Source organism: Oncorhynchus nerka, linkage group LG15, assembly GCF_034236695.1.
Source record: "Oncorhynchus nerka isolate Pitt River linkage group LG15, Oner_Uvic_2.0, whole genome shotgun sequence".
Taxonomy (NCBI): domain Eukaryota; kingdom Metazoa; phylum Chordata; class Actinopteri; order Salmoniformes; family Salmonidae; genus Oncorhynchus; species Oncorhynchus nerka.
Window position 1 is genome coordinate 17,561,733 of NC_088410.1, and position 24,640 is coordinate 17,586,372.

Sequence of the window (24,640 nt, forward strand, 5' to 3'; positions counted from 1 at the left end):
AGAGAGCATTACAACAGTATGTGGACAGCTACACAGACCTCTGGCAGCAAGTCACAGAGAGAGCATTACAACAGTATGTGGACAGCTACACAGACCTCTGGCAGCAAGTCACACAGAGAGCATTACAACAGTATGTGGACAGCTACACAGACCTCTGGCAGCAAGTCACAGAGAGAGCATTACAACAGTATGTGGACAGCTACACAGACCTCTGGCAGCAAGTCACAGAGAGAGCATTACAACAGTATGTGGACAGCTACACAGACCTCTGGCAGCAAGTCACAGAGAGAGCATTACAACAGTATGTGGACAGCTACACAGACCTCTGGCAGCAAGTCAGAGAGCATTACAACAGCTGAAAGAGGGAAAGGTAGAAAGATTGAGAGTACCTCACAAAACCTCCACCCTCAGTCCCACCCATTCCATCCCCCTCAACCTCTCACCCCTACTGCCTATCCAGGTCCTCCATTCCTACCTCCCCTTCCCCCCTGAGGTCAGGAGCCCCCCCACCAAGCAACACATGAAGATCAATCTGTATATAAGCTCTGGTACTTACCCCTCAACCACGACTCCCTATCCAGGTGTTGTTCCCCACAGACATAGTGGCTCTATGTCTATATGTTTATCACCTTCTCCTGCTGAAGGGTTTCTCAAACTCGGTCCGGGGCCCCTCCTGGGTGTACGTTCTGTTTTTCTCCTCTGGCACTACACAGCTGATTCAAACCATCAAAACTTGATGAGTTGATTATTTGAATCAGCTGTGTAGTGCCAGAGGAGAAAAACAGAACGTGCACCCAGGGGGGGCTCAGGACCGAGTTTGAGAAACCCTTCCCCACAGAACCTTCTGTCAGTGTCGCAGTGAGCCAGGATAACGACGCCACGAAACCTCCACCCTGACCGCGTCCCAATTGATTCCCTATATCCTAGATAGTGCACTTCTTTTGACCAGAGTCAAATTGACCATGGCCCAAAGTAGAGCACTACATAGGGAATAGGGTGTAATTTGGAACGTAGCCCTGGTGGCCCCCCATCCCCCCTTCTTCCTACAGTACCTTCTACCAGGGTCCTGGTGTCCTCCCCCCCATCCCCCTACAGTACCTTCTACCAGGGTCCTGGTGTCCCCCACCCCCCTTCTTCCTACAGTACCTTCTACCAGGGTCCTGGTGTCCCCCACCCCCCTTCTTCCTACAGTACCTTCTACCAGGGTCCTGGTGTCCCCCCCCCCCTTCTTCCTACAGTACCTTCTACCAGGGTCCTGGTGTCCCCCACCCCCTTCTTCCTACAGTACCTTCTACCAGGGTCCTGGTGTCCCCCCCCCATCCTACCAGGGTCCCCGTCGTCCCCCCATCCCCCTACAGTACCTCCTACCAGGGTCCTGGTGTCCCCCCCCCATCCCCCCCATCCCCCTACAGTACCTTCTACCAGGGTCCTGGTGTCCCCCCCCCATCCCCCTACAGTACCTTCTACCAGGGTCCTGGTGTTCTCCCCCCATCCCCTACAGTACCTTCTACCAGGGTCCTGGTGTGTGTCCCCCCCCCATCCCCCTACAGTACCTTCTACCAGGGTCCCAGTGAACCAGCGGTACAGGTATCTGGCCACCCTGAGGAGTCGTCTCTTGCATCTTCTTCTGCGATGGCCCATCCTGACCGTGTTCTGGTTGTGGTCGTGAGGTTACGTTTCTGTGGTTACAGAAGTCCTAAGGTTCTTTTCCTAAGGTTCTATGATTGCAATTGTTGGTTATGGTTGTGTAGTTGCAGGTTTAAGGTTATGGTCGTAAGGTTGCAGTTCTCTGTGTTAGTGGTCCTATGGTTCTATGGGTTCTGTAGTTGAGGCTCTACAATCCCAGGTCTATTGTAGTCCAGTGTTTTTAATCCTATTTTCAAGGAGTTCAGTTCCTCTTCCTCTACAGAGAGCTCTGTTAGGACTGGATCTCCATCTGGGTCTGGGTCAAGATGAGAAGCAACTAAACGTCTTTTAATTTCTATGTTTCTCCCTCTCTCTCTCTCTCTCTCTCTCTCTCTCTCTCTCTCTTGCTCCCTGTCTGACTCTCTCACTACCTCTCTCCCTCTCTCCTTCTCTCTCTCAGGTCCTGGAGAGCTTGTTCAAATCAGATCCACTTGTTGCGATCTGGTCTTAAAGAGGAAACTGTGTCCTCTCCCCAGGGCTTCCTCTCTCTGGATCTCTCTCTCTTTCTCTGTCCCTCTCTTCTGTATCTCTCTTTCCTCTCTATCAATCTCTTTCTCCGTGTTCCTCCATCTGTCACACCCAAAGTGAAACTCCCCTTAGGTGCTGATATTGGGTCGGTTTTGCATTTCCACCACTAATGGTTAAGCTTAGGATTGGAGGAGGCGAAGCTGATCCTAGATCTGTATCTGTAGGAAAACTCGAAGCGACACACTCAAGAGGTCAAGGGTCAGAAAAGGAAGTCTCATTGTTATGTTCTCTCTCCTTCTCTTCTTTCTTCTTCCCAATGTTTCTCTTTCTCTCATGTTTTCCTTTGTTCCAGTCCTTGTGGTGATTGAAACGCTCCCTTTCTCTTCTTCCTCTCTTCTCGATTCTTTTTTCACCTCCTCTTTTACTTTTTTTTCTCCCTTGTGGTGAAACACTTCTCTCTCTCTGCTCTCCTCTCTCTCTGCTCTCTCTCTCTCTCTCTCTCTCTTCTGCTCTCCTCTCTCTGCTCTCCTCTCCTCTCTGCTCTCCTCTCTCTCTGCTCTGCTCTGCTCTGCTCTCCTCTCCTCTCCCCCCTCTCTCTGCTCTCATCTATGTCTGCTCTCCTCTCCTCTCCTCTCTCTCTGCTCTGCTCTCCTCTCCTCTTCCCCATATCTCTGCTCTCATCTATCTCTGCTCTCATCTATCTCTGCTCTCCTCTCTCTCTGCTCTCCTCTCTCACTGCTCTCCTCTCTGCTCTCTCTCTCTCTCTCTCTCTCTCTCTCTCTCCTCTCCTCTCCTCTCTGCTCTCCTCTATCTCTGCTCTGCTCTCCTCTCCTCTCTGCTATTCTCTATCTCTCCTCTCTCACTGCTCTCCTCTCTGCTCTCTCTCTCTCTCTCTCTCCTCTCCTCTCCTCTCCTCTCCTCTCGCTCTGCTCTCCTCTATTTCTGCTCTGCTCTCCTCTCCTCTATCTCTCCTCTCTCTGCTCTCCTCTCCGCTCTCCTCTATCTCTGCTCTGCTCTCCGCTCTCCTCTATCTCTGCTCTGCTCTCCTCTCTCTGCTCTCCTCTCTCTCTGCTCTCCTCTATCTCTCCTCTCTCTCTCCATCTCTGCTCTCCTCTCCTCTATCTCTCCTCTCTCTGCTCTCCTCTCCTCTATCTCTCCTCTCTCTGCTCTCCTCTCTCTGCTCTCCTCTCTCTCTGCTCTCTCCTCTCTCTCTCTCTCTCTCTCTCTCTCTCTCTCTGCTCTCTCCTCTCCTCTCCTCTCCTCTCCTCTCTCTCTGCTCTCTCTATCTCTCTCTCTCTCCTCTGCTATCTGCTCTCTCTCTCTCTCTCTCTGCTCTCCTCTCTCTCTCTCTCTCTCTCTCTCTCTCTCTCTCTCTGCTCTCTCTCTCTCCTCATCTCTCTGCTCTCCTCTCTCTCTCTCTCCTCTCTCTCTGCTCTCCTCTCTCTCTGCTCTCCTCTCTCTCTCTGCTCTCCTCTCTCTCTGCTCTCCTCTCTCTCTGCTCTCCTCTCTCTCTGCTCTCTCTCTCCTCCTCTCTCTCCTCTCTCTCTCCTCTCTGCTCTCCTCTCTCTGCTCTCCTCTCTCTCTGCTCTCCTCTCTCTCTGCTCTCCTCTCTCTCTGCTCTCCTCTCTCTCTGCTCTCCTCTCTCTCTGCTCTCCTCTCTTCTCTAATCTCCTCTCTCTCCTCTCTTCTCTCTTTGCTTGAGGTGATGCAACACTTCGTGTTCGCACGGATATGACCGATGATCTTTCTTCGTGTGCCGTTCTGTTTGGTCAGAAAACATCTCACACTCATCTGTCTCCATCAATCTCTTCTCTCCGCCCTCTTCTATATAATAATTTGTCCTCCCTCTCTCTTTCACTCACCTTTTGTTTAACATCTCTCTCTCTCTCAATCGTTCTCTGCTCCACCAGCGAATTAGAGTTGATGATCATCGCCATGGAAACATCACAATCCACACCGACCGGTTTAAAGGCCAACCAACACAAAGTGCATTGTCCTCGGTTTCACCTCATCATATCTGAACCATTAGAGGGGGAATTGTAAAACAGGTCTTAGATCAGTGTGTAGTGGTGAATTGATTATATTCCACATCAAGCTCCTACAACAACACAGAGGGGAACAATACACATGATTAATAAGGCTGTTCTACCTCCAGCATATTGTACAATCTGGGGCTGTATATATCAAGCTGTATCAGTACTGGTCTAGGATCAGTTAAACCTTTATTAGATCATAATCAATAAGACCTTATGGACAGGAGGGACCTGGGCCCGTATCCACAAAGCCTCAAAGAGTAGGAGTACTGATCTAGAATCAGTTTGGCCTTTTAGATCATAATTGATATGAGTATATGGACAGGGGGTGGGACCTGATCCTAGACCAGCACTATTACCCTGAGACACTTGATACATAGTGATTGCTGTCTGATAGACAGTGTTGCCACCTGGTGAGCCCAGCAGGTCGTCAGCCTCGAGGGGATGTTATGTATCATTTCTTCCACCAGGTGGGAGTGTTGAGCTACTTTGTGGCAACGTCAAACCAGAAAACATCCGCTTCAAACGAGAACACCTGGGTTTGTTCCACTCCCAACTGGCTTCCTATTCCCTATAGAGTGCACTACTTTTGACCAGGGTCAATGGTAGTGCACTAAATAGTGAATAGGGTGCCATTTGGGACTATCCTGTACCATAATAACTACAGCAGGCTTATGACGAGACTAGTTTTATTCAGGCGGCAGGTAGCCTAGTGGTTAGAGACAGGTAGCCTAGTGGTTAGAGACAGGTAGCCTAGTGGTTAGAGACAGGTAGCCTAGTGGTTAGAGACAGGTAGCCTAGTGGTTAGAGACAGGCAGCCTAGTGGTTAGAGACAGGTAGCCTAGTGGTTAGAGACAGGCAGCCTAGTGGTTAGAGACAGGTAGCCTAGTGGTTAGAGACAGGTAGCCTAGTGGTTAGAGACAGGCAGCCTAGTGGTTAGAGACAGGTAGCCTAGTGGTTAGAGACAGGCAGCCTAGTGGTTAGAGACGGGTAGCCTAGTGGTTAGAGGCGGGTAGCCTAGTGGTTAGAGACGGGTAGCCTAGTGGTTAGAGGCAGGTAGTCTAGTGGTTAGAGACAGGTAGCCTAGTGGTTAGAGACAGTTATTCTAGTGGTTAGAGACGGGTAGCCTGGTGGTTAGAGACAGGTAGCCTAGTGGTTAGAGACAGGTAGCCTAGTGGTTAGAGACAGGTAGCCTAGTGGTTAGAGACAGGTAGCCTAGTGGTTAGAGACAGGTAGCCTAGTGGTTAGAGGCAGGTAGCCTAGTGGTTAGAGACGGGTAGCCTAGTGGTTAGAGACGGGTAGCCTAGTGGTTAGAGACAGGTAGCCTAGTGGTTAGAGACAGGTAGCCTAGTGGTTAGAGACAGGTAGCCTAGTGGTTAGAGGCAGGTAGCCTAGTGGTTAGAGACAGGTAGCCTAGTGGTTAGAGACGGGTAGCCTAGTGGTTAGAGACAGGTAGCCTAGTGGTTAGAGGCAGGTAGCCTAGTGGTTAGAGACAGGTAGCCTAGTGGTTAGAGGCAGGTAGCCTAGTGGTTAGAGACGGGTAGCCTGGTGGTTAGAGACGGGTAGCCTGGTGGTTAGAGACGGGTAGCCTGGTGGTTAGAGACGGGTAGCCTAGTGGTTAGAGGCGGGGTAGCCTAGTGGTTAGAGGCGGGGTAGCCTAGTGGTTAGAGACGGGGTAGCCTAGTGGTTAGAGACGGGTAGCCTAGTGGTTAGAGGCGGGGAGCCTAGTGGTTAGAGGCGGGTAGCCTAGTGGTTAGAGGCGGGGTAGCCTAGTGGTTAGAGACGGGTAGCCTAGTGGTTAGAGACAGGTAGCCTAGTGGTTAGAGGCGGGTAGCCTAGTGGTTAGAGGCAGGTAGCCTAGTGGTTAGAGACGGGTAGCCTGGTGGTTAGAGACAGGTAGCCTAGTGGTTAGAGACAGGTAGCCTAGTGGTTAGAGACAGGTAGCCTAGTGGTTAGAGACAGGTAGCCTAGTGGTTAGAGACAGGTAGCCTAGTGGTTAGAGACAGGTAGCCTAGTAGTTAGAGACATGTAGCCTAGTGGTTAGAGACAGGTACACTAGTGGTTAGAGACAGGTAGCCTAGTGGTTAGAGACAGGTAGCCTAGTGGTTAGAGACAGGTAGTCTAGTGGTTAGAGGCGGGTAGCCTAGTGGTTAGAGACAGGTAGCCTAGTGGTTAGAGACAGGTAGTCTAGTGGTTAGAGGCGGGTAGCCTAGTGGTTAGAGACAGGTAGCCTAGTGGTTTAGAGACAGGTAGCCTAGTGGTTAGAGACAGGTAGTCTAGTGGTTAGAGGCGGGTAGCCTAGTGGTTAGAGACAGGTAGCCTAGTGGTTAGAGACAGGTAGCCTAGTGGTTAGAGACAGGTAGCCTAGTGGTTAGAGCGTTGGGCCAGTAACCGAATCCCTGAGCTGACCAAATCTGTCGTTCTGCCCCTGAACAAGGCAGTTAACCCACTGTTCCTAGGCTGTCATTGTAAATAAGAATTTGTTCTTAACTGACTTGCCTCGTTAAATAAAGGTAAAAGGATGTAATTTAGTAAGGTTAAATAACTGTGATTTCTCGCATGAACACACACACACACACACACAGTCTTCTGTGTACCTATAGTCCCCTTGAAGTCAATGATCATAATTTGGACCCTGAGTTTTCCAGGTCACATGGTCAAGGGCTTAATCAAGAACAGGGGGCTATTGAAGTCAGTCCTACAGGAACAGATGAGGGACAATCAGGACAGCAGCTTAAAAAACTAAAAGCCAAAATTCATGACCTAAGAGTGAGTTTAAACCGTTTGGGTATGCTTGCCAGTGTTGTGTTCATCAGGACACGCAACAAAAAACGTTTTGGAATGTAAAACTACAAATGAGCGTTTCTCATTACAAAAGTCTAGGTAGACCCCTCCCTGTTTCAGTGCGTTTTTGTCCGTCTGGTACCTAATGAACACATCCCTCCCCATTGTATAACAATCAATGTTGTGTAACGAATAATGAAAGTGAGGCTTGTGTAATTGATGCAGCTGATGTACACACACAGAGACACAAACACACAGACACAAACACACACACACACACACACACACAGCGCCAATGCCATCTGCCCTGAATGGAGGGATTGAACTGTGGCCAAACGACCTCAATAAGGCCAAGGCTCAGTGTGGTGGAAAAGAGACAGGAAGAGATGAAGAGGAGAGATAGAACACACACACACACACAGAGAGAGACACACACACAAACAAACAGACACACAGAGAGAGACACACTCACAATCCAAGATGGCGTAGCAGTCGGACGTGTGTTTTGTCTTGTCCCGTCCTGTATAGTGTAAATATAGTTTTTTTCCTCTTTTTTTTTCCGTATATATTTCGTACATATTTTAATCTCACTTCCCAACCACAGGCTGAATATACTCTCCTGCAACCCGCATCACCCAATGTGGTACGGATCTGCTTTTTCTATGCTTTAGAATCGGAACCCTCATCAGAAGCTAGCCGCTAACTAGCTACTAGCTAGCCACTGCTAGCGGTCTTCAACGCTAACTAGGACACCAGCGCGACATCTACCCAAAGCATATCAGACTGCTTTTTCTCTACCACATCTCCGGATTCCTACCGCAAGCTCTGAAGCTTTATACCGGATCATCGTAAATAGCTAGCTGCAATCCGAGTGGCTACTCCTGGCTAACGTCTCTGTCCCAGAGCAAGCACCAGTTAGCCTGGAGCTAGCCTCGAGCTAAGCCCATCTCCCGACTACCCGAAGAGGTCCAAAAATACCTAATTTGCCAATTGGCCTGGACCCTCTACTGACCCTCTACTGCCGACACGGAGCCCCGCCGATCCATCACGACTGGTCCGCCGACATAATCGTCCGAGGGGGTTTCAACAGGCTTTTCCGCTGCGACATCGCCAAAGATCCATCTGCTGGCCAAGGCCCGCGAGCTTTCTGAATCGCTGTATCTCCAGCTCACCGCATGAAGAGGAATAAATAAACAGACTCACCCCATCGCGACGTCCCCAAAGGTTAACTCTCTAGCCCTCGCTATCTCCCTGCTTGCTAATTCGGCCTGCTAACGGCTAGCTTGTCAAGCTCCGGTCCGCTAACTGCTACCTTGTCTAGCTCGGGCCTACGAACTGTTAGCTTGTTAGCACAGGCCTGCTAACCGTCTGTACCACCGCGTCCCAATCACTCTCTGACCCCATTTACTTTCTATCTCTTTTTGATTTTTAATTTGTTTATACCTTCCGGAAACCTGCCTCACCCAATGTGATACGGAATCGCTATTACTTTTACTCTTATTTTTATGACACACTCAAGAACCTCCAGACGCTAACCAGCTAACTAGCTACAAGCTAGTTAGTCATTGTTAGTTTAAAAAAATATATATATAAAAAAAAATAACCTGGATAACTCGCCAGCCCCCCTGCCCATCCACCGCTGCCCCCTGGACACTGATCTCTTGGCTACATAGCTGACGCACGCTGGACTGTCCATTAATCACGGTACTCCTTTCTGCTTGTTTGTCTTACCTGTCGGCCCCGTTGCCTAGTCAACGCCATTTTACCTGCTGTTTGTTGTGCTAGCGGATTAGCCTCGCCTACTGTTTTTAGCTAGCTTTCCAAATTCAACATCTGTGATTACTGTATGCCTCGCTGTATGTCTCTCTCAGATGTCAATATGCCTTGTATACTGTTGTTCAGGTTAGTTATAATTGTTTTAGTTCACAATGGAGCCCCTAGACCCACTCTGCATACCCCTGTTACCTCCTTTGTCCCACCTCCCACACATGCGGTGACCTCACCCATTACAACCAGCATGTCCAGAGACAGGTTGTGTCTCATCATCACCCAGTGCCTGGGCTTACCTCCGCTGTACCCGCACCCCACCATACCCCTGTCTGTGCATTATGCCCTGAATATATTCTACCATGCCCAGAAACCTGCTCCTCTTATCCTCTGCCCCCAACGCTCTAGGCGACCAGTTTTGATAGCCTTTAGCCGCACCCTCATACTACTCCTTCTCTGTTCCGCGGGTGATGTGGAGGTAAACCCAGGCCCTGCATGTCCCCAGGTACCCTCATTTGTTGACTTCTGTGATCGAAAAAGCCTTGGTTTTATGCATGTCAACATCAGAAGCCTCCTCCCTAAGTTTGTTTTACTCACTGCTTTAGCACACTCTGCTAACCCTGATGTCCTTGCCGTGTCTGAATCCTGGCTCAGGAAGGCCACCAAAAATTCAGAGATTTCCATACCCAACTATAACATCTTCCGTCAAGATAGAACTACCAAAGGGGGCGGAGTTGCAGTCTACTGCAGAGATAGCCTGCAAAGTAACGTCATACTTTCCAGGTCCATACCCAAACAGTTCGAACTACTAATTTTGAAAATTACCCTCTCCAGAAATAAGTCTCTCACTGTTGCCGCCTGCTACCGGCCACCCTCAGCTCCCAGCTGTGCCCTGGACACCATTTGTGAATTGATCGCCCCCATCTAGCTTCAGAGTTTGTTCTGTTAGGTGACCTAAACTGGGATATGCTTAACACCCCGGCAGTCCTACAATGTAAGCTAGATGCCCTCAATCTCACTCAAATCATCAAGGAACCCACCAGGTACAACCCTAACTCTGTAAACAAGGGCACCCTCATAGACGTCATCCTGACCAACTGGCCCTCCAAATACACCTCCGCTGTCTTCAACCAGGATCTCAGCGATCACTGCCTCATTGCCTGTATCCGCCACGGAGCCGCAGTCAAACGACCACCCCTCATCACTGTCAAACGCTCCCTAAAACACTTCTGTGAGCAGGCCTTTCTAATCGACCTGGCCCGGGTATCCTGGAAGGACATTGACCTCATCCCGTCAGTTGAGGATGCCTGGTCATTCTTTAAAAGTAACTTCCTCACCATTTTAGATAAGCATGCTCCGTTCAAAAAATGCAGAACCAAGAACAGATACAGCCCTTGGTTCACTCCAGACCTGACTGCCCTCGACCAGCACAAAAACATCCTGTGGCGGACTGCAATAGCATCGAATAGCCCCCGTGATATGCAACTGTTCAGGGAAGTCAGGAACCAATACACGCAGTCAGTCAGGAAAGCTAAGGCCAGCTTCTTCAGGCAGAAGTTTGCATCCTGTAGCTCCAACTCCAAAAAGTTCTGGGACACTGTGAAGTCCATGGAGAACAAGAGTACCTCCTCCCAGCTGCCCACTGCACTGAGGCTAGGTAACACGGTCTCCACCGATAAATCCACGATTATCGAAAGCTTCAATAAGCACTTCTCAACGGCTGGCCATGCCTTCCGCCTGGCTACTCCAACCTCGGCCAACAGCTCCGCCCCGCAGCTCCTCGCCCAAGCCTCTCCAGGTTCTCCTTTACCCAAATCCAGATAGCAGATGTTCTGAAAGAGCTGCAAAACCTAGACCCGTACAAATCAGCTGGGCTTGACAATCTGGACCCTCTATTTCTGAAACTATCTGCCGCCATTGTCGCAACCCCTATTACCAGCCTGTTCAACCTCTCTTTCATATCGTCTGAGATCCCCAAGGATTGGAAAGCTGCCGCAGTCATCCCCTCTTCAAAGGGGGAGACACCCTGGACCCAAACTGCTATAGACCTATATCCATCCTGCCCTGCCTATCTAAGGTCTTCGAAAGCCAAGTCAACAAACAGGTCACTGACCATCTCGAATCCCACCGTACCTTCTCCGCTGTGCAATCTGGTTTCCGAGCCGGTCACGGGTGCACCTCAGCCACGCTCAAGGTACTAAACGATATCATAACCGCTATCGATAAAAGACAGTACTGTGCAGCCGTCTTCATCGACCTCGCCAAGGCTTTCGACTCTGTCAATCACCATATTCTTATCGGCAGACTCAATAGCCTCGGTTTCTCGGATGACTGCCTTGCCTGGTTCACCAATTACTTTGCAGACAGAGTTCAGTGTGTCAAATCGGAGGGCATGCTGTCCGGTCCTCTGGCAGTCTCTATGGGGGTGCCACAGGGTTCAATTCTCGGGCCGACTCTTTTCTCTGTATATATCAATGATGTTGCTCTTGCTGCGGGCGATTCCCTGATCCACCTCTACGCAGACGACACCATTCTATATACTTTCGGCCCGTCATTGGACACTGTGCTATCTAACCTCCAAACGAGCTTCAATGCCATACAGCACTCCTTCCGTGGCCTCCAACTGCTCTTAAACGCGAGTAAAACCAAATGCATGCTTTTCAACCGATCGCTGCCTGCACCCGCATGCCCGACTAGCATCACCACCCTGGATGGTTCCGACCTTGAATATGTGGACATCTATAAGTACCTAGGTGTCTGGCTAGACTGCAAACTCTCCTTCCAGACTCACATCAAACATCTCCAATCGAAAATCAAATCAAGAGTCGGCTTTCTATTCCGCAACAAAGCCTCCTTCACTCACGCCGCCAAGCTTACCCTAGTAAAACTGACTATCCTACCGATCCTCGATTTCGGCGATGTCATCTACAAAATGGCTTCCAACACTCTACTCAGCAAACTGGATGCAGTCTATCATAGTGCCATCCGTTTTGTCACCAAAGCACCTTATACCACCCACCACTGCGACTTGTATGCTCTAGTCGGCTGGCCCTCGCTACATATTCGTCGCCAGACCCACTGGCTCCAGGTCATCTACAAGTCCATGCTAGGTAAAGCTCCCCCCTATCTCAGTTCACTGGTCACGATGGCAACACCCATCCGTAGCACACGCTCCAGCAGGTGTATCTCACTGATCATCCCTAAAGCCAACACCTCATTTGGCCGCCTTTCGTTCCAGTACTCTGCTGCCTGTGACTGGAATGAACTGCAAAAATCGCTGAAGTTGGAGACTTTTATCTCCCTCACCAACTTCAAACATCAGCTATCCGAGCAGCTAACCGATCGCTGCAGCTGTACATAGTCTATTGGTAAATAGCCCACCCATTTTCACCTACCTCATCCCCATACTGTTCTTATACTGTTTTTTTATTTTATTTATTTATTTACTTTTCTGCTCTTTTGCACACCAATATCTCTACCTGTACATGACCATCTGATCATTTATCACCCCAGTGTTAATCTGCAAAATTGTATTATTCGCCTACCTCCTCATGCCTTTTGCACACATTGTATATAGACTGCCCATTTTTTTTCTACTGTGTTATTGACTTGTTAATTGCTTAGTCCATGTGTAACTCTGTGTTGTCTGTTCACACTGCTATGCTTTATCTTGGCCAGGTCGCAGTTGCAAATGAGAACTTGTTCTCAACTAGCCTACCTGGTTAAATAAAGGTGAAATAAAAAATAAAAATAAATAAAAAAAACACACACACACACAGACACACACAGACAGACAGACACACAGACACACAGACACATAGACACAGACTGGATGAGAAGAGTGATAGCCTCCCTAATCTAACATGATATAAACATGGGGATAATATGAAGCGGAGGTCAGAGAGGCTAAACAGCAGAGACTCCCAAACATCTGTCTCTCTCTCTTCCTCCAACTCTCTCCCTCTCTTTCCTTCTCTCCCCCTCTCTCTTGGTCTCTCTCTCTCCCTCCCCCCTCTCTCGGTCTCTCTCTCTCCCTCTCTTTCCTTCTCTCCCCCTCTCTCTCGGTCTCTCTCTCTCCCTCCAACTCTCTCCCTCTCTCCCCCTCTCTCGGTCTCTCCCTCTTTTTCCTTCTCTCCCCTCTCTCTCGGTCTCTCTCTCCCTCCAACTCTGTCCCTCTCTCCCCCTCTCTCTGTCTCTCCCCTCTCTCTGGCTCTCTCTCTCTCTGTTTCTGTCTCCATATGTCTTTTCTCTGTCTCCCTCTGTGTCTCTCTGTGTCTCTCTCTGTGTCTCTCTGTGTCTCTCTCTGTCTCTCCCCCTCTCTCTGGCTCTCTCTCTCTGTTTCTGTCTCCATATGTCTTTCTCTCTGTCTCCCTCTGTGTCTCTCTGTGTCTCTCTGTGTCTCTCTCTGTCTCTCTCTGTCTCTCCCCCTCTCTCTGGCTCTCTCTCTCTCTGTTTCTGTCTCCCTCTGTGTCTCTGTGTCTCTCTGTGTCTCTCTGTGTCTCTCTCTGTCTCTCCCCCTCTCTCTGGCTCTCTCTCTCTGTTTCTGTCTCCCTCTGTGTCTCTGTGTCTCTCTGTGTCTCTCTCTGTCTCTCTCTGTCTCTCCCCCTCTCTCTTGCTCTCTCTCTCTGTTTCTGTCTCCCTCTGTCTCTCTGTGTCTCTCTCTCTCCCCCTCTCCCTCTGTGTCTCTCTCTCTCCCCCTCTCCCTCTGTGTCTCTCTCTCTCCCCCTCTCCCTCTGTGTCTCGGTGTCTCTCTCTGTGTCTCTGTGTCTCTCTCTGTGTCTCTCTGTCTCCCTCTGTGTCTCTCTCTGTGTCTCTCTCTGTGTCTCTCTCTGTGTCTCCCTCTCTGTCTCCCTCTGTGTCTCTCTGTGTCTCCCTCTGTGTCTCCCTCTGTGTCTCTCTCTCCCCCTCTCCCTCTGTGTCTCTCTGTGTCTCTCTGTCTCCCCCTCTCCCTCTGTGTCTCTCTGTGTCTCTCTGTCTCCCCCTCTGTGTCTCTCTGTCTCCCCCTCTCTGTGTCTCTCTGTCTCCCCATGTGTCTCTCTGTCTCTCTGTCTCCCCTCTCCCTCTGTGTCTCTCTGTCTCCCCTCTCCCTCTGTGTCTCTCTGTGTCTCTCTGTCTCCCCCTCTCCCTCTGTGTCTCTCTGTGTCTCTCTGTCTCCCCCTGTGTCTCTCTGTGTCTCTCTGTCTCCCCCTCTCCTCTGTGTCTCTCTGTCTCCCCCTCTCCCTCTGTGTCTCTCTGTGTCTCTGTGTCTCCCCTCTCCCTCTGTGTCTCTGTGTCTCTCTGTCTCCCCCTCTCCCTCTGTGTCTCTCTGTCTCCCCCCTCCTCTGTGTCTCTCTGTGTCTCTCTGTCTCCCCTCTCCCTCTGTGTCTCTCTGTCTCCCCTCTCCCTCTGTGTCTCTCTGTCTCCCCTCTCCCTCTGTGTCTCTCTGTCTCTCCCCTCTCCCTCTGTGTCTCTCTGTCTCCCCCTCTCCTCTGTGTCTCTCTGTCTCCCCCTCCCTCTGTGTCTCTCTGTCTCCCCCTCTCCCTCTGTGTCTCTCTGTCTCCCCCTCTCCCTCTGTGTCTCTCTGTCTCCCCCTCTCCCTCTGTGTCTCTCTCTGTCTGTCTCCCTCTGTGTCTCTCTGTCTCCCCCTCTCCTCTGTGTCTCTCTGTGTCTCTCCCCTCTCCCTCTGTGTCTCTCTGTCTCCCCTCTCTCTCTGTGTCTCTCTGTCTCCCCTCTCCCTTTGTGTCTCTCTGTCTGTCTCTCCCTCTGTCTCTCTGTGTCTCCCTCTGTGTCTCTCTGTGTCTCTCTCTGTCTCTCTCTGTGTCTCTCTGTGTCTCTCTGTGTCTCTCTGTGTCTCCCTCTCCCTCTGTGTCTCTCTCTGTCTGTGGTTTAAACAGGGGATTATCTGAAGAGAAGTTAAATGTCAGAGAGGCTAAACATTATTTATTCCTACCAGAACTATTTTTCTCCAACATGAGTATGTGTGTGTGTGTGTGTCCTCACATGCATTGTTTCCTGTGTGTGTGTTTTGTTCATAAATGTGCATGCGTGTGTGTATATCTGTTTGTTTTTCCATAGCAGGCCAGCTGCTGTGCTGTCGTGTGATTGACAGCTCCTATGTGGCCCGTGGTCCCAACGTTCTGAACTGCAAACCACACACAGTACACTGATACACACACACACACACACACACACACACACACACACTCTGACTGAGGCCCCTCCAGGAATCCCATTGATTACCAATCTGAGATTCAGAGGTTTCTGTGGTGTTATAGAGTTGTTTAATTTACCGTGGGAAAGAGAGGAGCGATTAAAACTAGGGTTATGAAAGCAACACGCTCTCACATCACAATCACACATCCAAGTTCCTCAAACATTTCAAAGTGTTGAAGGTTAAGTTTAGGCCTTAACTCAGAATTCTAAAGGTTAGGCATTAACTCCAAATGGTTGAGGTAAAGGTTAAGGTTGGGATAGGCTTAACCCCCCAGAGTCGTAGCCCTGTCTAACCCAGGGGATGGGGTTCTACTAAGCTATATGGAATTGTTTTAAGAAGGTCATACCAAGGATCATTTTGCTATTTGATTTTGAATTTTCTTGAAGTATAAAAAAAATATATGAAAAAAATGATTTGATGAAAACATTTATTTGGCCTTACTGCTATTAGCCCATACAAACACATTGAATAACAGATTCACTACAAGGAACAATGGATAGATAGTTTCCCCCAAAAAATCTAAAGGAAGTTTATTCTGAAGTGTCAGTCCTATGTCTGAGAAATCAGGAAACAATTTTTTTTTTAATATAATTTAAAAATATATATATTTAACCCCTTATTTTGTGCACTAAACAGTCTCAATATATACTTCCAGAATGTTTTTCAACTGGTACTGGGGGACCAACCAACATGTGTTAGTGAGAATCTCACCTTTACACAGAGGGGTTATAGTAGTAGTGTGTAGTCCAAGCTGTTTGGACACGACAGACTTCAGACGAGTCCCAAAACACTAGTCGGGGTCGTCGAGCAAACAAAGAACAACATCATGTTCATGAGAGTCTCATCTTTCCACCGATGGGTTTGTAGGCCAAAGCGTTCAGACGATGTTGTGAGAAGAGCGTTTTTGGAGATGTCTCATGGTCTGACGAACCCCCCTCCAGCTCCGTCACAGCAGACGTGGAAGTGTTACGTCGGTGGACTGAGACGCAGCCAATGAAACAGATCTCTAGCTCTCTGATCTACCCATCCAACATACGGTGTTCACCACAAACAGCCAATGAAACAGATCTCTAGCTCTCTGATCTACCCATCCAACATACGGTGTTCCCCACAAACAGATCTCTAGCTCTCTGATCTACCCATCCAACATACGGTGTTCCCCACAAACAGATCTCTAGCTCTCTGATCTACCCATCCAACATACGGTGTTCCCCACAAACAGATCTCTAGCTCTCTGATCTACCCATCCAACATACGGTGTTCCCCACAAACAGATCTCTAGCTCTCTGATCTACCCATCCAACATACGGTGTTCCCCACAAACAGATCTCTAGCTCTCTGATCTACCCATCCAACATACGGTGTTCCCCACAAACAGATCTCTAGCTCTCTGATCTACCCATCCAACATACGGTGTTCCCCACAAACAGATCTCTAGCTCTCTGATCTACCCATCCAACATACGGTGTTCCCCACAAACAGATCTCTAGCTCTCTGATCTACCCATCCAACATGTGTTCCCCACAAACAGATCTCTAGCTCTCTGATCTACCCATCCAGCATACGGGTTCCCCACAAACAGATCTCTAGCTCTCTGATCTACCCATCCAACATGTTTAGGGGTTAGGGGTCATGTTTAGGGGTTAGGGGTTATGTTTAGGGGTTAGTGGTTATGTTTAGGGGTTAGTGGTTATGTTTAGGGGTTAGGGGTTATGTTTAGGGGTTAGGGTTATGTTTAGGGGTTAATGGTTATGTTTAGGGGTTAGGGGTCATGTTTAGGGGTTATGTTTAGGGGTTAGGGGTTATGTTTAGGGGTTAGGGGTTATGTTTAGGGGTTAGGGGTTATGTTTAGGGGTTAGGGGTTATGTTTAGGGGTTAGGGGTCATGTTTAGGGGTTAGGGGTCATGTTTAGGGGTTAGGGGTTATGTTTAGGGGTTAGGGGTTATGTTTAGGGGTTATGTTTAGGGGTTAGGGGTTATGTTTAGGGGTTAGTGGTTATGTTTAGGGGTTAGGGGTTATGTTTAGGGGTTAGGCGTTATGTTTAGGGGTTAATGGTTATGTTTAGGGGTTAGGGGTCATGTTTAGGGGTTAGGGGTCATGTTTAGGGGTTAGGGGTCATGTTTAGGGGTTAGGGGTTAGGGGTCATGGGGTTAGGGTTCATGTTTAGGGGTTAGGGTTCATGTTTAGGGGTTAGGGTTCATGTTTAGGGGTTAGGGTTCATGTTTAGGGGTCATGTTTAGGGGTTAGGGGTCATGTTTAGGGGTTAGGGGTCATGTTTAGGGGTTATGTTTAGGGGTTAGGGGTTATGTTTAGGGGTTAGGGGTCATGTTTAGGGGTTATGTTTAGGGGTTAGGGGTTATGTTTAGGGGTTATGTTTAGGGGTTAGGGGTTATGTTTAGGGGTTATGTTTAGGGGTTAGGGGTTATGTTTAGGGGTTAGGGGTCATGTTTAGGGGTTAGGGGTTATGTTTAGGGGTTAGGGGTTATGTTTAGGGGTTAGGGGTTATGTTTAGGGGTTAGGGACAATGGGTTTCTGAATGGAAATCAGTTGTCTGGTGCCACAAGGATAATAAAACAAACATGTTCTCATGATGATCTCTTTATATCGCTTCATCATTATTATTCATCATTTTTATTTATTATTATCCACCTGAAGTTATTGATGCAAGACACACACAAGATGGAGGAACACACACACACTCATGTAGCATGTTTAACCCTCGGAGAAATAGAGGATATACAGTCATCCATCTTTCACTAATGTATCCATTCATCTTTCACTCCTTCATCCATCCATTCATTTTTCACTCATCTATTCATCCATCTTTCACTCATCCATCCATCCATCCATTTTTCACTCATCTATTCATCCATCTGTCACTCATCTATTCATCCATCTTTCACTCATCCATCCATCCATCCATTTTTCACTCATCTATTCATCCATCTTTCACTAATCTATTCAACCATCCATCTTAACTTAGCTTGGTGAGACGGCCACAGATCACAGTCAAATACACAGGATACAAACATTCCTTTCCACCTAAACAAATATAGCGTTTGGAAAAAAATAACATCTACATAAAATCTATGAATAAAACATCTGGGAACAGTAATGTTGTACACATGAAGGTACCATTAGCAATCCCTTCTGATGAACAGACACACCGGTGGACAAAGCTGGAAATAAACACTTCTTCTTCTCTCTTCCAACTCATTATAGAACTGTCATGCCAAACATGAGCACAAACTGATCTGGGATCATATCAAAGTCTGCCGTCTAACATCTGAGTCCCAGATGGCAGCCTGTTCCCTACATAGTGCACTACCTTTGACCAGGACCCTATGCACTCAATAGGGATCCATTTGGGATGCACTCGCTGTCTAACACTCCTTCCTGTAAATGATCATATAATGATTGCGTTATCAGAGACTTTTGTAGAATGAGAATTGCAGTATTTCGGGAGCTGTTTGACAATCTGTCAGAGAGAATAAAAGACTAGAGTTATCGGAGCAGACACACGTACACACACAGACACAGACATACACACACACTGACAGAGCATTAAATAGAAAATGAATATGAGTGTGTCTGCAACCAAACATTGGCTGATCCCTCCTTGTCTCAAATGACACTTTTATCTTCCCAGGCTGAGCCTCCAAATGGCACCCTATTCCCTACATAAAGCACTACTTTGACCCAAACGTAGTGCACTATATAGGGAATAGGGTGCCGTTTGGCATGCAACCACAGTCAAGGGAAGAACAGTACAACAACAGTTGGGAGGTGGAAATTTTTGCTAACAGACTGAGGCACCTCAAATTGTGACATTTGATGGACAAACATGTCTGTCATTGGATCACACTCATAGTGAGCCAAGGGCTTTGTGACAATATTCTCGTGGCTTAACTAGCTTCCTTTCCTCATCTCCTCTCCTTAAAATGTCCCCTAATAAGTGAGAGGGATGGTTGAGTTAGAAACATACCACTTCCACCAATACATCGAACAGAGGAAGGAAGAAAGGAAGGATATCAAGGAAGGAAGGAAGGAAGGAAGGAAGGAAGGAAGGAAGGAAGGAAGGAAGGAAGGAAGGAAGGAAGGAAGGAAGGAAGGAAGGAAGGAAGGAAGGAACAACCAATCCCACCTCTCTCCCGTTCAAACAGACCAAACTCCAAACACTACAAGGACCATAGAAATGGAATGGATGATATTTCTATGTTCAGGACCATGGAGAGCGCCACGTGACTCGGCTTGTTTCAGCACCTCAGACCTGGTCATAAAGCCTGGAGCATGGATACATTGCCGGAAGCAAACCTTATGTCTCGAGAGAATTCTCAGTCTACATGTTTTCACCTCTATCAATATATTTGACTATAAATGGAGGAGAGGAGATGAGGAGAGACGGCGCTACCTTAGACGATTGAGATGCAGCCCTCGTCAGCTAACTAACAATAGACTGTTCATCATTCGTTAGAAACAACCCCCTAAAATCAACGATGATTAGACGCCTCATTCATTCATTTTCCGCCCGTGCCATTATCCCAGGGCGCCCTTAACAGTGACCTTGGTCGGTTGCCCGTGGCGCGAGAGCCGGCAGAATGTCTGACTAGGCAGGGAAATTATCCATATCGGTGGATCCCATTTCTCCCGCCCGCTCGTCAAACTACCGCGCGGGGTCCGGGATGGAGTCGGACGGTTAAACCACCGCTGCTGACTCATCAAATCAGGCCACGCGACACGCGCTGTGACATTAAACATATAAAACAACGCTATGAGGGAAGAAGTTTATTACTGGCCGATCTGTCTGATTATTTCAGTTTGAAACACATATTTGATTGTCCTCCACTTTGCTTTGTGCAGCACAGTTTCCATGCTGTTAATAGTTTGATTTAAGTCATTGATGGGCCACCAAATGAAGCACATCATTTACATCATGATTATTGTTATTATTATTATTATTATTATAAGGACGTCATATCCAGAGACAGAGAAGATAGCCTACCAAAAGCCAGGTCAGCAAACTAACAAAACCAACATACTTCAACTAGCATACATTTTCCATTTTTTTTATCCATTGCAATTATTAATCTAAACGAAAAGGAAAATGATTATCTACTTACCGGTGAGCGGATCATAAGACCCGTCTAGTTCCCGGGAGTCAGAAAAGCTCTGATCCCGACTTTTCTCCTTCATGTTCGGGAGAAGTGCTTACCAAACCACTGGTGAAATATCCCTCTCTCTCTCTCCTTCTCCCTTGGTTCCAGGATTAATCACTCCGGTTCATTCCAGCTACATTTCACACGTTATTCAAAGATAAAAGGGAAAATAACCAAATTATCTTTCAAAAAACACCGAATCAAATATTTTTCGGAGTGTTCCTTTCCCGTTCGTCAGAAGAACACCAACTTCGGCGACAGTGAACCTGTCAACTGCTCTCGACGTCCTCACGCTGCGCACCCCTGTCTAAATGTAAACAACCTCGCACCGAGCCAGTTAGACAACTAGCCTACAAGCTTCACAGCACATTCAAGTCTACAGCTTAACCCACAACACTTCAATTAAACCTCAAAATAACACAGATGGTTACTTTATAGGATACATAATAATGACATTGAGTTGGTTGAAATCGTCAAAATCTTGTTATAATTCCCTTGGTTCCTGACATTTGTTTCGTATATCGACTGAGGATAAAAGAGAGAAATTAGCAGTTGACCTCAGATGTCTTTTAGAAAAACCCACTCAGCTCAACGGCTGTAGACAATGGATTCATCCGACGGTGAGAATCACCCCGCGGAGACAGTGGCACCCAAATGGAAACCTGTTCCCTGTATACTGTCAGTGGTGGCTCCCAAATGGAAACCTGTTCCCTGTATACTGTCAGTGGAGGCTCCCAAATGGAAACCTGTTCCCTGTATACTAGTCAGTGGTGGCTCCCAAATGGAAACCTGTTCCCTGTATACTGTCAGTGGAGGCTCCCAAATGGAAACCTGTTCCCTGTATACTAGTCAGTGGTGGCTCCCAAATGGAAACCTGTTCCCTGTATACTAGTCAGTGGAGGCTCCCAAATGGAAACCTGTTCCCTGTATACTGTCAGTGGTGGCTCCCAAATGGAAACCTGTTCCCTGTATACTAGTCAGTGGTGGCTCCCAAATGGAAACCTGTTCCCTGTATACTAGTCAGTGGTGGCTCCCAAATGGAAATCTGTTCCCTGTATACTGTCAGTGGTGGCTCCCAAATGGAAACCTGTTCCCTGTATACTAGTCAGTGGTGGCTCCCAAATGGAAACCTGTTCCCTGTTTACTGTCAGTGGTGGCTCCCAAATGGAAACCTGTTCCCTGTATACTGTCAGTGGTGGCTCCCAAATGGAAACCTGTTCCCTGTATACTAGTCAGTGGTGGCTCCCAAATGGAAACCTGTTCCCTGTATACTAGTCAGTGGTGGCTCCCAAATGGAAACCTGTTCCCTGTATACTAGTCAGTGGTGGCTCCCAAATGGAAACCTGTTCCCTGTATACTGTCAGTGGTGGCTCCCAAATGGAAACCTGTTCCCTGTATACTAGTCAGTGGTGGGTCCCAAATGGAAACCTGTTCCCTGTATACTAGTCAGTCGTGGGTCCCAAATGGAAACCTGTTCCCTGTATACTGTCAGTGGTGGCTCCCAAATGGAAACCTGTTCCCTGTATACTAGTCAGTGGTGGCTCCCAAATGGAAACCTGTTCCCTGTTTACTGTCAGTGGTGGCTCCCAAATGGAAACCTGTTCCCTGTATACTAGTCAGTGGAGGCTCCCAAATGGAAACCTGTTCCCTGTATACTGTCAGTGGAGGCTCCCAAATGGAAACCTGTTCCCTGTATACTAGTCAGTGGAGGCTCCCAAATGGAAACCTGTTCCCTGTATACTAGTCAGTGGTGGCTCCCAAATGGAAACCTGTTCCCTGTATACTGTCAGTGGTGGCTCCCAAATGGAAACCTGTTCCCTGTATACTAGTCAGTGGTGGGTCCCAAATGGAAACCTGTTCCCTGTATACTAGTCAGTGGAGGCTCCCAAATGGAAACCTGTTCCCTGTATACTAGTCAGTGGTGGCTCCCAAATGGAAACCTGTTCCCTGTATACTGTCAGTGGTGGCTCCCAAATGGAAACCTGTTCCCTGTATACTAGTCAGTGGTGAGTCCCAAATGGAAACCTGTTCCCTGTATACTAGTCAGTGGTGGGTCCCAAATGGAAACCTGTTCCCTGTATACTAGTCAGTGGATGGGTCCCAAATGGAAACCTGTTCCCTGTATACTAGTCAGTGGTGGCTCCCAAATGGAAACCTGTTCCCTGTATACTGTCAGTGGTGGGTCCCAAATGGAAACCTGTTCCCTGTATACTAGTCAGTGGTGGCTCCCAAATGGAAACCTGTTCCCTGTATACTGTCAGTGGTGGCTCCCAAATGGAAACCTGTTCCCTGTATACTAGTCAGTGGTGGCTCCCAAATGGAAACCTGTTCCCTGTATACTAGTCAGTGGTGGCTCCCAAATGGAAACCTGTTCCCTGTATACTGTCAGTGGTGGCTCCCAAATGGAAACCTGTTCCCTGTATACTGTCAGTGGTGGGTCCCAAATGGAAACCTGTTCCCTGTATACTAGTCAGTGGTGGCTCCCAAATGGAAACCTGTTCCCTGTATACTAGTCAGTGGTGGCTCCCAAATGGAAACCTGTTCCCTGTATACTAGTCAGTGGTGGCTCCCAAATGGAAACCTGTTCCCTGTATACTGTCAGTGGTGTCTCCCAAATGGAAACCTGTTCCCTGTATACTAGTCAGTGGTGGCTCCCAAATGGAAACCTGTTCCCTGTATACTGTCAGTCGTGGGTCCCAAATGGAAACCTGTTCCCTGTATACTGTCAGTGGTGGCTCCCAAATGGAAACCTGTTCCCTGTATACTGTCAGTGGTGGGTCCCAAATGGAAACCTGTTCCCTGTATACTGTCTGTGGTGGCTCCCAAATGGAAATCTGTTCCCTGTATACTAGTCAGTGGTGGCTCCCAAATGGAAACCTGTTCCCTGTATACTAGTCAGTGGTGGCTCCCAAATGGAAATCTGTTCCCTGTATACTGTCAGTGGTGGCTCCCAAATGGAAACCTGTTCCCTGTTTACTGTCAGTGGTGGCTCCCAAATGGAAACCTGTTCCCTGTATACTGTCAGTGGTGGGTCCCAAATGGAAACCTGTTCCCTGTATACTGTCAGTGGTGTCTCCCAAATGGAAACCTGTTCCCTGTATACTAGTCAGTGGTGGCTCCCAAATGGAAACTAGTCAGTGGTGGCTCCCAAATGGAAACCTGTTCCCTGTATACTAGTCAGTGGTGGCTCCCAAATGGAAACTTGTTCCCTGTATACTAGTCAGTGGTGGCTCCCAAATGGAAACCTGTTCCCTGTATACTAGTCAGTGGTGGCTCCCAAATGGAAACCTGTTCCCTGTATACTAGTCAGTGGTGGCTCCCAAATGGAAACCTGTTCCCTGTATACTGTCAGTGGTGGCTCCCAAATGGAAACCTGTTCCCTGTATACTAGTCAGTGGTGGCTCCCAAATGGAAACCTGTTCCCTGTATACTAGTCAGTGGTGGCTCCCAAATGGAAACCTGTTCCCTGTATACTGTCAGTGGTGGCTCCCAAATGGAAACCTGTTCCCTGTTTACTGTCAGTGGTGGCTCCCAAATGGAAACCTGTTCCCTGTATACTGTCAGTGGTGGGTCCCAAATGGAAACCTGTTCCCTGTATACTGTCAGTGGTGTCTCCCAAATGGAAACCTGTTCCCTGTATACTAGTCAGTGGTGGCTCCCAAATGGAAACCTGTTCCCTGTATACTAGTCAGTGGTGGCTCCCAAATGGAAACCTGTTCCCTGTATACTAGTCAGTGGTGGCTCCCAAATGGAAACCTGTTCCCTGTATACTAGTCAGTGGTGGCTCCCAAATGGAAACCTGTTCCCTGTATACTGTCAGTGGTGGCTCCCAAATGGAAAAGTACGCAACTGTCATACTTGAGTAAAAGTAGATCCCTTAATAGAAAATGACTCCAGTAAAAGTGTAAAAGTATTTGGTTTTAAATATGCTTTAAACATACTCAAACTCCTTACATGAAGCAAACCAGACAATTTATTTATGGATACCCAGGGGCGCCCTCCAACACTCAGACATCATTTACAAACGAAGCATTTGTGTTTAGTGAGTCTGCCAGATCAGAGGCAGTAGGGATGATCAGGGATGTTCTCTGTTTAGTGAGTCCTCCAGATCAGTGGCATTGGGGATGATCAGGGATGTCCTCTGTTTAGTGAGTCCTCCAGATCAGAGGCATTAGGGATGATCAGGGATGTTCTCTGTTTAGTGAGTCCGCCAGATCAGAGGCAGTAGGGATGATCAGGGATGTTCTCTGTTTAGTGAGTCCGCCAGATCAGAGGCAGTAGGGATGATCAGGGATGTTCTCTGTTTAGTGAGTCCTCCAGATCAGAGGCAGTAGGGATGATCAGGGATGTTCTCTGTTTAGTGAGTCCTCCAGATCAGAGGCAGTAGGGATGATCAGGGATGTTCTCTGTTTAGTGAGTCCTCCAGATCAGAGGCAGTAGGGATGATCAGGGATGTTCTCTGTTTAGTGAGTCCCTCAGATCAGAGGCAGTAGGGATGACCAGGGATGTTCTCTGTTTAGTGAGTCCTCCAGATCAGAGGCAGTAGGGATGAT

The 24,640-nt window shown here is 48.2% G+C and overlaps 1 protein-coding gene across 1 annotated transcript in view; it reads right to left on the reverse strand.

Moving 5' to 3' along the window:
* Positions 1 to 20,377, reverse strand: part of LOC115116862 (Kv channel-interacting protein 2-like) — a 40,230-nt gene extending 19,853 nt beyond the window's left edge. Inside the window, exon 1 of the mRNA XM_065001161.1 lies at positions 20,052 to 20,377. Within this exon, the coding sequence (XP_064857233.1) occupies positions 20,052 to 20,124 (73 nt within the window). The 5' untranslated portion in view covers positions 20,125 to 20,377. The remainder of the gene's footprint in view (positions 1 to 20,051) is intronic.
* Between the last annotated feature and the right edge of the window lie 4,263 nt (positions 20,378 to 24,640).